Below are 14,396 nucleotides of genomic sequence, written 5' to 3'. Positions count from 1 at the left end.
GGTTCATGGGGGTTCCGGTGGGGGGTTGCCGCGAATTGCGGGAGGGGGGGGTCGCGGGAGGGTGCCGGGGTGTCGCGAATCGCCGGAGGGGGGGTTGCGGGGGGGGTGACGCGAATCGCCACAAGAAAAAAATCAACACAGAAAGGTCAACACATGTAAATGTTGACATAAGTGTGGCACTTCATTGGTGTCCATGTCGACACATGAGAATGAATATGAAAATATTCAAAAAATGACAAAAAAACTCATGTCAACCTTTTTCATTGTCGACCATAGCCATGTCAGTGTTTTCCATGTGCAATTTAATTCTGGAGCTGCCGCAAATCACGGGGGGGTGCCGCGAATTGCGGGAGGGGGGGTCGCGGGGGTGGGTGCCGCGAATCGCGGGAGGGCGGGGTTCACAGGGGTTCCGGTGGGGGGTTGCCGCGAATTGAGGGAGGTGGGGGGTCACGGGGGGTGCCTCGAATCGCGGGAGGGGGGGTTGCGGGGGGGTGTGACGCGAATCGCCACAAGAAAAAATCAACACAGAAAGGTCAACACATGTAAATGTTGACATAAGTGTGCCACTTCATTGGTGTCCATGTCGACACATGACAATGAATATGAAAAAATTAAAAATAAATCTTCAAAAACTCATGTCAACCTTTTTCATTGTCGACCATAGCCATGTCAGTGTTTTGCATGTGCCATTTAATCCTGGGGCTGCTGCGAATTGCGCGGGGGGGGGGGGGTGCCGCGAATCGCGGGAGGGAGGTCGCAGGGGGGGTGCCGCCAATCGTGCAAGGGGGGGTCGCGGGGGGGGGTCTTTTTGCCGCGAATCGCGGGAGGGAGGTCACGGGGGGGGGTGTTTTTTCCGCGAATCGGGGGGGGGGGGGGTGGTGTCACGGGGGAGGGTTTGCCGCGATTCACGGGAGGGGGGGGTCGCGGGGTGGTGGTTATGCCGCGAATTGCGGGAGGGGTCGTGGGGGGGTTCTTTTTGCAGCGAATCGCGGGAGGGGGGGTCGCGGGGGTGTTTTTGCTGCGAATCGCGGTAGGGGGGGTCGCAGGGGAGCGGGTGTTTTTGCCGCGAATCGTGGGAGGGGGGGGGGCGCGCGGGGGGGAGGTTTTGCCGCAAATCGCGGGAGGGGGGCGCTCACCTGGTGGCTGTGGAGTAGCAGTGCTGGGCAACATGGGAAGGCAGTGGGTGTCTGGCACTGTCTGTGGGCTCACTGGGCTGGTTCTCTGTCACATACCTCCCAACATGACCCTCTCCAGGAGGGACACAATGCTCTGTTTCTAGACTTCCCCTTAATGTATGATTGCCATCACCTGTTTTAAACAGGTTAATTTCTCAGAAAGGTGTTCAGCACAGATGAAGGCAATCACACATTAAGAGGAAAGTCCAGGAACAGAGCGTTATAGACACAGACACCCACTTTGAGTGACAGATGTAGCCAAATATATAGGAGATATTGCCTTGTGCCTCTGCACCAGAAAGTTCACAGAGAGCTCCAGGAAAATCAGACAGTTGGCAATCAGTTTATATCAAGCAATCACAAAATTCCATGTATGTTGTAGAGGATTAACAATGATGGAAACAAGGTACTCAAATTGCTGGAAAAATGAATAATTCAAAAGCTATGCACTGGTTTATTTGTCAAAGTGTAATAACTGCCCAAAGATGTTGTGGTCACTGTTACTAAGCTTTGTATGGAAAAAGTTGTCAGGAATAATTAAAGCATTAATTATACCTGACAGCTGAACAACCCAATGTATAGAAAAGGTAACAGCAGCTTATTATCATTATTCTTATTTTTTTTAGTTAAAAATGTAATAGTTTACTTGCAAATGGCGTAGTCTAAATGAATGTATTGAGACTGCAAGGAAGTTTTTAACCCCCTTGGGTTAAATTTATCAAGATCGTGTACCTGCAGCTAACTGATAAATCTTTGCTATGGAAGGCGAGTCTTATAACTTATAATAGAAGTTAAATCAAGTGGGAACATTTAAAAAAATAAATAAATAAAAAAGAGAATTCCAATTTTTTTTTATGTTTAAAAAAAAAACTTTATTTATACTGTATATATATATATATATATATATATATATATATATATATATATATATATATATATATATATAAACCATTCTTTCTGCGGGTATTCCTGTTGTCATCATACTGGAATATTGATAGTGATAAGTGGTCTGTCATTATACACCATTATCGTCAGTGGAAACATTTTGAAGATATTCAGTGACAATCACAAGTAATTGCCTCCATTTGCTATGTGGAAATCGTAAATAACCCTTTACTTTCTGGAAAGTCTAATTACAGCCTTTACTATCTCTGCTTACAATTTGGAATTGGTAGTTATTAAAGCCACTTACTGTCTGGAACTGGTTACTACTTTGTTTGTTTTTTTAACCAACTGGAACTGGTCATTAAGGCTGTTTAACATCGGAAAAATATAAAGTAAAATATTTCTTCTTTCCCTACAAGATAACTTTGTACTATATGGGGTGAAATTTAATAGGATGAGAGATTCAGAAAGTGAGAGATTTGGTAAGAAATCTCCAGTTTTTTTAAAAGTGGCAATCATTTACCCTGCAAAATCAAACTGGTTTTGAAGGGTAAATGATTGCCGCATTTAAAAAAAAAATGGAGATTTCTTACCAAATATCTCACTTTCTTAATCTCTCATCCTGTTAAATTTCCCCCTATATGTTTATGGTAGGGACCACATTATATATGTGCGTTCATTTCTAAGTTTATTTTTTTTTTAAATGTTTAGTTTTAATTAATAAAAAAAAAAACATACAAAAATCTATGGTTCGACTAGTGTAAATCAAAATATGTTATTTAATCATTGGCTGCCCAAATTTATTGTTCTATTTTCTTTTATAAATAACAAATGTCTGAAATGGGGTTAGATTTAATAGGATGAGAGTTTCAGAAAGTGAGAGATTTGGTGAGAAATCTCCAGTTTTTTTAAAGCTGCAATCATTTACACTTCAAAATCAAACTGGTTTAGCAGTGTAAATGATTGCCGCTTTAAAAAAAACTGGAGATTTCTTACCAAATCTCTCACCTTCTGAATCTCTCATCCTATTAAATCTTACCCATGGTGTCAGATATTGTGAGAATCCATATTGTTCTAGGCAGTTAGTGCCAAACACGCAGCTATTAAATGCAGCAACACAACAACTGCAAGCTGTGAAGTCATAAAGAACTTAAGGCTTATACACACTGGGCGACTATGCCCAGTGTGTATGGACAGCAATGATAGCGTTCATGGCTGCGGGGAAAGCGGCTCAGTGCATACACACTGAGCGGCTTTCCCCCTTCCCAGCGCCGACGGAGGGGGGGAGGACGGCATTGCATTGCGGAGCGCTATGCAAAGCCGTCCTAAAAGCCGCTCATCTGCTGGTATAACCAGCAGATGAACGGCTTTCCCTGCGATGTTGCGGGAGCGTGCAGCAGCACTCACCGCTCATCACCGGGCCATACACACTGGGTGGCTTTGAGCTGAAAGCCGCTTAAACCTTCTTTTTGAGCGACTTTCAGCTCAAAGTCGCCCAGTGTGTATTAAGCTGACAAAGTAGTAAAATAAAATCTAATTACTATTTGTTACTTGCGATTGAACAAGACTCATACAAACCTTTACCTTGCTGTGTGAGTAATATACTAGAAAAACAAAGGGGAAAAAATATAGGAAATGTAATATTTATATGATAAGTATCATGGAAACTGATAAAGTTTTATCAAGGTTCCGTTCATGAATGTAATGAAGCGATCAGTGTGTCTGCAAAAGTAGAGCTGCCCATTGATTTTATGCCAGCTGGTATCATCACAGAATCAGCACTTGCTCCATGCAAGGTGCAAGAGATAGCTCAGAAACATGCTTCCCTTCCCCATGCGCGCAACGCAGAATGGCACAGAGCTTTACATAAACACTCCCACAAGTTATGGTTCCAAGCACTTGCATTGTCATTGTCCAATTCCCATCCCAAATCGCCCAATTTCGACAGAATCTGCCAAATTCCGTCAGACTCAGGACAGGATGGACATTTCTAAATGATGCTTAAGCTGGCACAAAGATCCGCACGATTCAGCGCCATAGTGTTTTATTTTTCTGCATGTTAGAAAATAAAATCAACTGTCTGAACAATTTTCCAAGTTTTTGTTGTTTTTCTCTTTAAAATGAACCTTGTGTGCCTCTGAAAAGCAAGTAACCCTAAATGTACTGAAGTTCACTACTGGGCTTTCTCAGTTCACACAATACTGTCATCATCTGACCACAGTTTCATTATTCAGCAAGAGTTAGGTGTCTACTGAGAGTTTTCCCAATTAATGAAAAGTTTTGATACATCCCTGAGAACATGCACACCACACTGCAGCAATCACACGTCTGTATCAATCTAACTCCCAATCTCTGTCCCTGGCCCAGAACTTTTAGGTAAAATGTCCAGGGACCTGTTAAGGCCCATATACACTTTCAGCTGAATATCTATTAGTGTGTGTGGACCAGCGATCCCCAACTAGCGATGATGCGCGCTCCCGCATCATCGCTAGTTGGGGATCGCTAAGGTGGTCCATCTGGTCATATTTTAAACATTATCGCGTAGTGTGTACAGCAGCCGGGCTGAAAGATGTGCAGATTTTAGCCCGGCTGACCGCCCCGCTCCCTCCCCCTGCCGCCAACCCCCCCCCTGCTTCAGTCGTAGCAGCATACTCACTGCGCCGTCCACGCCGCCCCGCTCGGCCGGCTCCACACACAGGATCCCTCCCTGTAGTGCTTCCCCGTCCGGCCACACACAGGCTGTGCGCTCCGCTTCTCCTGGCCTTACAGTATGTGGTATAATGTATAATGGGCATTATTGTGTGCATAGTCCCCTGTCCAACAATTATTTTATTATTATTTTATTAACAGTTTCTTATATAGCGCACACATATTCCGCAGTGCTTTACAGAGAATATTTGAACATTCACATCAGTCCCTGCCCCAGTGGAGCTCACAATCTATATTCCCTACCACATGTACACGCACACAAACATATTTTTGGATTGTGGGAGGAAACTGGAGTACCCGGAGGAAACCCACGCAAGTACGGGGAGAATATACAAACTCCGCACAGTTAAAGCCATGGTGGGAATCAAACCCATGGCCTCAGCGCTGTGAGACATTAATGCTAACCATTACACCATCCGTGTAATGCCATGCCACCAACAATGCCATGCCTTAAATTTTTCACAGGCCAGCAATGTATATGTTACCACCGCCACTGCCGCCCAACGTATATTTTGTTATGGCGTAACATATACATTGCTGTCGCAAGTGAATGGATTTCTCCCTACATGCACGGCTGCAAATTAAATGTTTGCCATGCACATGGGTTGGATTTTGCCCCGTCAGGGCAGTGCGGGGTGGAGTTTACCTGATTGCTGGGCTCCGAATATAAGCAGCCCAGCAGTTCATTCTGAATCAGGCACCAAGAACAGGAATGCACTGAATACAATGGCCCCTGCTCCCACCCTTGTAATTGAAACCCTGTCCATTATGTAAATCGCCTTATATGAAAGATTTTCAGCAAAGTCTTTCGCCACCTGAAAATCTCTTGCTCTTTAAAGGAAAATGGCTCAGTGTGTACGCACTACTTTGGTGAAAGATATATACAGTATATCAAAGATTTTGGCAAAGTCTTTTGAAATGAAAGTCTACTAGTGTGTATGGGCCTTAACACCTGCGCCGGCCGCTCACCCTATTCAACGCGGCAGGGAAATCCTCACTATCAGAGGACAGAGAGGATTCCCCCAAACAGCGAGGCTTGCAGTTAATGCAGGGATCCCACTGAATTTAGCCGCGAGCCTCGCTGTTTTAGCGGCCGCACACACCATTTCCCCCTCGCTTCAAAAACCAAGCTGACCCTGCTCACTGTGACAGCAAGCAGGCAGCCCTGCTCGCTGTCACAACTCGCAGAAAGCATTGAATACACCCCATAGTGTTTCTGCAATGAGAGGCAAGCAGGGAGCAGGGGTTGCAAGGGGCAGTGCATTTTGGTTCCATGGCCTTCCGGAGAGGGTGCCGTGGCCCTACTGGAGTCACTATTGGGGTAGGTCCGATCACCTCAACATCACAACTGTCGGCATCCCTCAAGTTGTCCTTTTGCAGTAAATACAAGCCTATTTATGTGGCACCAGCAAGAGAGAGGGCCATCGTTGAAGGGGTGCAGGGTATAGGGGCCTGCAGTGTAGTGATGTGGTACAGTGTATGGGGGCCTGCATTGTAGTGATGTAGTGCAGCGTATAGGGGCGTGTAGTGTAGTGATGTAGTGCAGAGTATAGAGGCGTGTAGTGCAGTGATGTAGTACAGCATATAGGGGCATGTAGTGTAATAATGTGGTGCAGTGTATAGGGGCGTGTAGTGTAGTGATGCAGTGCATTGTATAGGGGTGTGTAGTGTAGTAATGTGGTGCAGTGTATAGGGGCGTATAGTGTAGGTATGTAGTGCAGCATTTAACGGTAGTTTAATAGTGTAGTATTGTAATGTACAGGGAGCATGTGGGGAACACACTGCTGGGAGGCCATGTGACAGATGTTTAGGGCATTTGGGCCACACAGAGCAATATCATCCAGTAGTATCCCCCCTTTTTTTTGAGGGGTGGAGGGGGGGACTCAAATTACTGGCTTGCCCCGGGTGATGAATATCCTAGTTTCGGACATGGCTTTAGATCTGTTCAGATCGTGCAGTTCCCACTGCATTAAAACAGTGCCTGGAACCTACACAAAGGGGGGGGAATGCAAGTTGTTGTCTAAACCAACAGTCATTCAATTTACTAGAAAACAGTGACAACACTAAATAACATTCATGAAGCTTGCATAGATATGTCCTGATACATTTTTTCTAAAATTATGGCGAAACAGCGTTTATTGGCATGCCAGTTTGCATGAGAATCTTCTAGCGCTGGCCCTCTAATTTGTCAAAAATGTGTCTTAGGGCAGTATTCAATGAAAAAAATTCTCTGTGCATGGCAAGAGATTTTTTTCTCTCGCCATGCACTCTCCCTGTTCCGGAGCCTCCTGCTCCCACTATTCAATGTATTTAAGAACTCGCCGCCACTCGCGGCGAGTCTTAACCCCTGCAGCGGCTGAGCGTCCGCGGCAGGGAGCTTTCAGGGAGCCGGGGGACGGAAGCAGCCAGAGAGATTAAAGCACAAGCTGCCCCCCCCTATAGCCAGCGGGGGACCCAGTATTCACTGCACCCAATCGTGCATATTAACGATCGGGTGCAGTGAATATATGAATATCTAATGAGCGGCTCGAGCGCTCCGGCCCCCTGCTGGCTGCACTGTGTATAAAAAAAAAATTAAAAAATATATATTTTTTTAAATTAAATATATATTCATGTGCTTTAAGCACATGAATAAAAATAACATGCCCCTTCACAGAAAAAAAAACCCAGATTTTTTTACACCAAAATAAAAAAAAAAAAACCTTTTAGTTTAAAAGTTCACATTCCAGCTCTCCATCAAAAGATGGAGAATTTCTACTCGGAGAGAGACGGCGAAAATCACTTAGAAAGACGGCGAATATTTCACATTGAATAGGGTGGTTCACTTTTGGAGAGCAAAATGCTCTGTCCAAGGCGAAAAAAGCAAAAATTCTCCATAATACATGGAGAATTTTTCTCATTGAATACTGCCCTTAGTTGCAAAATAATGTGACTAGGAGACTGTGTAGATTAATTTGATATATGACACTTGTATATCTGTGTGTAAAGCAGCTTTTTAAATACAATTTCTGTTCTACACAGTATACAGACACAGTCACACACAATATACAGGTGTCATATATCAAATTAATCATCGCAGTCTCCTTGTGCGACCTAGTCACATTTGGCAAAAGAAAGATTAGCAGAGTTGCATGGGACCTGGCGGATCTCTCATGCCATGCATCTCGCGCTGCAGCGTATTGAAGCTAGCTGTTCAGATGTGTCCTCTTTCATGGTTCTATTGCAGCGAGGATGTTGCAGCATAGAGGAGGTGCATGCGATTGTACGCCCTCGCTAGGCTAGTGAAGTGAATGGAAGCTGGCACGTGCATGCACCCGCCTCCCATTAACTTACATGGGACATCCCACTTACTTTAATGTTATGCCGCTATGTTAACCTGCTATACACAGCCAAAATGTAGCAGAACACATCTGTATAGGACACAACTGTATATTCATAATATACTGAATCCTAGTGAGATGTTGCCTGATCATGCTCATGAATATTAGCTCAGGGCCTTAGATTTACGCAAACCTGATGTTCACCCACATCTCTGATGTCTATCGATCTGTGCACTGTGCATGGACAGATCTGTGATGTTGCTTAGTGTCCCAAAAGCATGATTGACATGTTGCTGACAATTGGGTGTGGCGACAGCCAGTATTCCAGAAAACAGGAGGGGTCTGTCCCGTTTTAGGGTCATGTTGAAGTCAGTGGCTGCATCTTCCAGCAGCATGATTTACCTAAACATCCTGTGGGTTCACTCAGATGTCCAATGTTCAAGCAAATGATCCAATTCTCATCTTTGGATGAGGCGCTCAAAACGCCTCTCCTTTTGCATATTTTAGCACAGCTGCTACCTACAGAGCCCAACTCTAAATCAGACCCACAGTGTGATGAGAGTTGGTGAGAAATTAACTATAAAAGCTTGTGCTTCTTAGTATATAAGAAAAAAATCAAGCTATTGTGTAATTCTAACAAGGAGAGAGCAAACACATTAAACTAAATGTTAACGGCACTGTCTACATTGTAGATATAACATTCCCTTTTTCCATTGCGTAAGGAATGGCTTTTAATAAATAATTATATTTCAAACTCCATCTCTAAGCAACAGCAGGGCAGCATGGCTTCACTAACAAGTTAGAGTACAGAAACCGAACGCTGCGGCTCAGTTATATTATTACGTACAGTGCAAAATTATTACTTATTTATTTCTATATATGCACAAGGGAGGCAATAGATTTTCTTGCAGAAGGAAACCAACTGTAAAATGCACCTAAAATACCTAGCCATACTTTTAATGTACAGTACGCACACAATAAAAAGCCGTGCAGAGTTTCAGTCCCTGCTGTGGTTTTATTCATGTTCATGGTTAACTTGTTTTTTACCCTACTTACAAATCGGCTGTGGATTAAGATTAGGAATATGCAAAGACGAGACAATTGAGATATGAGGCATGTTGCGAGTGTTACGGGTGACGGTGTCTCTCATTGTTATCTCTTAGACCTGCTCAGTAAATATTTAAATATTACCATGTGTTGCAAATCACAGAAGAGCGTGGATCAGGCTAATAGCAAGAGTGATATGGAAGAAAGCTTCCTGTTCATGCATATTATAAAACATTATAAAACATTTTTAAATAATTATGTTACTGTGACAGTATTGTCCTGTTTTGTTCAATTTGCTATTTAATAACTTCTGAATTTAGTGGATTGGAGTTTGAATTCTGCGTTTATCATAAGGTGGGCATTCCTGGAATCGGGTTGGCGTTATCCTGAAAATTTGGCCTAAAGTTGCCAGGATTTGAATCCCAGGATAGGAGCCTACAATCCCACGATATAGTAATTAGTCAGCATATGCGCAGTTTTGGTTTAAGCACCTGCAGATGGCTCAGATGTGTGTGGGTAGGGGCAGGGGTTGGTAGGGATTGAGGGGTAGGGGAGAGATATAAACTGAGGTGGGGGGGATAAGGACTGAGGGGGTGGAAGAGACATAGGGACTGAGGGATTCGGAAAGAGATAGATATAGACTGAGGAAGGAGGAAGAGTGCAGCCACTGAGTTCTGCTGTTGCCTTCCAGTGCCACCACCACATCAATCCCGGGAATCAAGTTATTGAGCGTTTTTCAATCCCGAATCCCGGGACTGAAAGAAAACGACTCGGGAGTGTCCTCCCTAATTTACTGTATGCGCTTACTACAGTAGGCAGATTCAACTAGAAAATCCATAGACTACAAGCAGAATTTGATGTCCTTAAGTTAATATTCACAATGGCAGCTTCTAAAATTGGCCCCTAACTTTTTACATTACAATCTGTGCTTGACTTAGTGTGTCTCTTCTGCATTCAGATAAGCTATATTAGTTTTCTAGGTCAAAATGATCACAAGTCCTACATTTTGGTTTCAGCTGAAATCTGTTGGTAAATTTACAAAGATGGGAGTTCTACTGAAGTTGGGATGTTGCCCATAGCAACTAATCAGAGGCTTCTAGAAGGTGCTAAATAAATAAGAAAATAATCTTATTGGTTGCTTTGAACAACATCCCATCTTCAATAGAACTCCCATCTTAGTAAATCTACTCCCTAAAATACATCTACAGTTGTCACCTATACAGTATACAGCCATTAGAAAAACCGGTAGCTGTAATTATATTTTTCAATAATATGTCACAATTCAAATCTAGGCATAAAATGATTGAGGAAAAGAACATTAAAATGCAACAGGTAAATAGTCAAAATAGAGCCAGCATAAAACTTAGCACAGACGCTACTACACAGTTCATTAACAAACATCATTTTAGTGAGATTCAGTTGTTTTTGGCCAACAAATCAGCATCAGAATAGCAAAGCATCCATATATACAGACACTAATATATAGGCAACCACAATGTAATGAGTCTGTACCGTTCATAAAGTGACTTAGTGTAAATGGCTTGTAAAAAAGGATCCCTCAATTGTGCATTAAATATAATATTAGTATGCGTTAAATAAACAACTTATGTTCTCCTTATACTCAGTACACCACAAAATTCAGAGCATGGATCATAAGAGAACTTATGCATTTAACTCATCAAACCATGCTATTGCAAGCGAACAATGTTCCTCCAAATCTGTTAAATAAGCAAAAACATAAATATTTTGTGAAACATGTAGTTGTCAAATTTATGTGTATTAATTAATGCATTAAAATAATTCTCCACCATAAATTCTGTAAAAAAACGAGAGAAGTTAGTCTTGTGAAAAAGCAAATATGAGTATTCTGTAATGCATAGTGTATCAATGGTAAACATGGAATTATGTTTGTTTGCTTTGTGGTACTTACACAATCTCATCGTTTTGGAACTCTAGTTGTCCACATGTATCTTCAAAGTCTTCTCCGCCACCTCTTGCTGTGCCCTCGACAGTTTTATAGGGTACAATAACAGTTCCTCGAGCTCCAGAGGTTCTCAGAACTTTCACTTCCATTGTGCCAACACTCTCACTTATATGGGTAAGTGGCTCTTCAAATGTAAAAATGCCAGCATGATCATCATCAAAAATGGTGACTGTGGCTGTAGAAGGTGATCCGAGGCAAGCAAGAGATGTCACATGGTTGGATCCAGAATTCATTTCTGTGATCTCAGCGTTAACTCGAACATTGCTAAGATGAACCACAAAATTTTCATCTTCTTCAAAGATGTCATCGTCAATAATGCCAACCCTAATTTCTTTCTGGGTCTCACCAGGTTTGAAAACAACTGTCCCTTCAGTAAATTCATAATCTGAACCAGCATTGGCAGTACCATCTTCTGTTCTGAAGTCTACAAACACTGTGTTGGTCAAATCACCTCCTCGGCGCACAATTGTTAGGGCCACTGTTCCACAGTTCTCTAGGCACTGGTATGTCACTTGTTCAAAGAAAATCTTACTAACAGGGTCATTTTCAATAACTTCAGTGTTAACCTCATGCATGCTGACAGCTTTTCTAGCTTGATCTGCTGCATGCCTCTTCAAAATATTGCCAGCGCCAGTCATTAAACGTGTGGCCTGGATGCGATAAAATGCTCGGCTTTTTTGCTGTTGACTTAAAACTTGATAGTTAGCCAGCTCGATCAGCTGTTCCATCTCTTTGTCAGGGTGCTTTTGTTTCAGTTCTTTCAAGATCCTAGCCATATCCCTTCTTGCTTCTTCGTCATCTTGATCCTTCTGATCAACTTCTAGAACTAATGAGCCATCAAGAAAGTTCTCTGTATGGGAGTTGAGAGCCTTTCCATCCATTTCAATATCAGCTTTGGATGATGGTCTATCGCCTTCTGTTTCAATGATCATTCCCCTTTGTTTTCCAGCTCTGTACCTCTTATAGACATACTTGTAGAACAATAGCCTCCTGTCTGCCACCCAAGCAAACAGAACGCATATTGGAAAGAAAAAGAAAGTCAGCAAGCTTTCCCAGACTTCTACAACACCTGGTGAAATAACTGATAAGATCATATACAACCAAATGTAGGCAAAAATACTCCATGCTGCAGTGACAAAGAAAACTCTGAGATGTTTTATCTTCCTTATTTCTCCATCAGGTACAACATATACACAAAGGGCAATGATGATGAACATATTGAATGCAGCACTTCCTACTATAGTACTAGGACCAAGATCCCCTGCTTGAAAGTTATGTCCACATACTTCAATCACAGAAAGGAGAATTTCTGGAGCAGATGAGCCCAGAGCCATAAGTGTCAAGTTCGAAACAGTCTCATTCCATATTCTCACTGTTGTCTTTGCGGTTTCGCCATTAGCTTTTTTGATGGTTATTTCCTTTTCTTGAGATGTAATGACTTCAATAGAGGACATGAATCTGTCGGCTATGATTGATACTCCTAGGAACATGTAGACCATGGCGACAAAATATACAGTAGCTCTTGCAATTTTATCACCATATGATGGATTTTGCGGCTCCCAAATAGGTAGAATGACTCCTTCCTTGCAAAAATAGGAACCAGTACATATTCTAGTCTTGTTTTTCGTTTCTGCAGTTGGGGTTACTTCACCACAAATTGTTCCCACATGGCACAACAAAGGCAAAATGACTAGCAGGGGGAATCCAGCAGGCAACGTAGATACTTTGCCCAATACCATCATGATGATGACTACACAAGACAACCTTCGGAATGCCTAGCAATCTGAAATAACAAAGAAAAAATGCATTACATTTCCTCATCATTGACATCATATTTTAGTTTTTATATCAGCTACAATATCTTAGCAAATTGATATTTGACCCTAAAAACAGACTGCTGCTAGAAGTACTAATGTTACTGATACCCCTTTCACATCGCAGCTAATTACCGGGTACAAGCCGGTTTCTTGCCGATTCGACACGGTAATTAATGTGATGTGAAAGGGGTTACTGGTTACAGCTAACCGGTAGCAACACGGCAATCCGAACCGGGTAAAAAGCAGAGTTCTTACCGGTTCGTTGCCGTGTTGCTGTGCAGTGTGAATGTATTAAACGGGTCGAGCGTTTCCCGTTCACACTATGGAGGAGGCAGCGCTTGGAGCAGCGCCAGCTCTAAGCACTGCCTTCTCCCCCGCCCCCGATGACTCTCCGCTCCACCATGCCCCCACATGACGTCAGCAAACCAGCAATATTACTGGTTCGCAGAGGTGATCTGAACAGACCGCACATGGAGGGTCGCACCGGGACTGAACTATTTTAAAGTCCCGGTGCAACCCTGAATTTGGGATCTAAAAGCGGTATAAGCAATCACAATGATAACATTTTAATAAATTTTTAACCGTGCAAAATAAAAATATGTATTTTACAATGTTATCTTTACCTAGTTAAACAAACTTTTAAATTACACATTTTATTAAGTGGACATTTTAATTCTAGATTAAGTAGTAAAAAAAATTACAATTTCAGACCAACAGCTGCAAAGTGTTTTACAATGTTGCATTTCCTTTTATGAAAAGTAATTATACTATAAACAACAACTGAATATTGTGGTTTGTGGACATACCAGTTAGATAATAAACACATAGGTTTAACAATTTAAACTAAGTAAACTAGATGGAAAGCCAATATGTCTCTACAGATGCAAGGAAAATAGCAAGTGGTGGGTGAATTACTATTTTTAATAAATATATGATGGTAATCTCTAAATCAGCAAAGCAATAGTTGTTCACTGCATTTTTAAAACCATTTTTGGGAGTGTCAGAGAAACATAGACGTGAACAGGCATTTGAGGGTAAGTGGTGTGACGTCCGCTTCAGCCATGATCAGCCTGTTTCTATCGCACCCGCCCAGTAGGTCCTGGGCCACGCACAGCCTGAACACACTGGTAAAATAATTAGATGGTAACGGCTTGCATACTGATTTGCAGCTAATCGCCAAAATGTTTGCACGCCATTCGCAAGAATTGAACAGCAATTCTTAGGCTTGCACAGGGCAGGTGATTATCTGATCACAGGTTTCTGAAAATGAGCAGCCCAGCGATCAGGACTGAATAATCCCCCTGTTGTCAACACTTTAAATGTCAACATTTAGAGGTATATTTACTAAAGGGTGACTATCATCATTTTTTATCAATCTCAAATCAATCTACATCGATCAGTAAATGTCGGTCTTTAGTAAATATACCCCTAATTGTTCAAAATGAAACTGTCGACACCC

General features: G+C 42.4%; 1 protein-coding gene across 6 annotated transcripts in view; it reads right to left on the bottom strand.

Annotated features, from left to right (window-relative positions):
- The window catches only part of SLC8A1 (solute carrier family 8 member A1), a 503,134-nt gene that overhangs the window by 300,190 nt on the left and 188,548 nt on the right, over nt 1-14,396 (bottom strand). For all 6 annotated transcript variants that reach the window (XM_083176013.1, XM_083176011.1, XM_083176014.1 and 3 more), the window contains one exon: nt 11,067-12,903. In XM_083176013.1, the coding sequence (XP_083032139.1) occupies nt 11,067-12,862 (1,796 nt within the window). In that variant the 5' untranslated portion in view covers nt 12,863-12,903. The remainder of the gene's footprint in view (nt 1-11,066; nt 12,904-14,396) is intronic.

This window comes from Crinia signifera, chromosome 3 (assembly GCF_055691185.1).
Source record: "Crinia signifera chromosome 3, ASM5569118v1, whole genome shotgun sequence".
NCBI classification, from domain to species: domain Eukaryota; kingdom Metazoa; phylum Chordata; class Amphibia; order Anura; family Myobatrachidae; genus Crinia; species Crinia signifera.
Note: the sequence above shows the minus strand (reverse complement) of the source record. Positions and strands in the feature narration are given on the sequence as shown.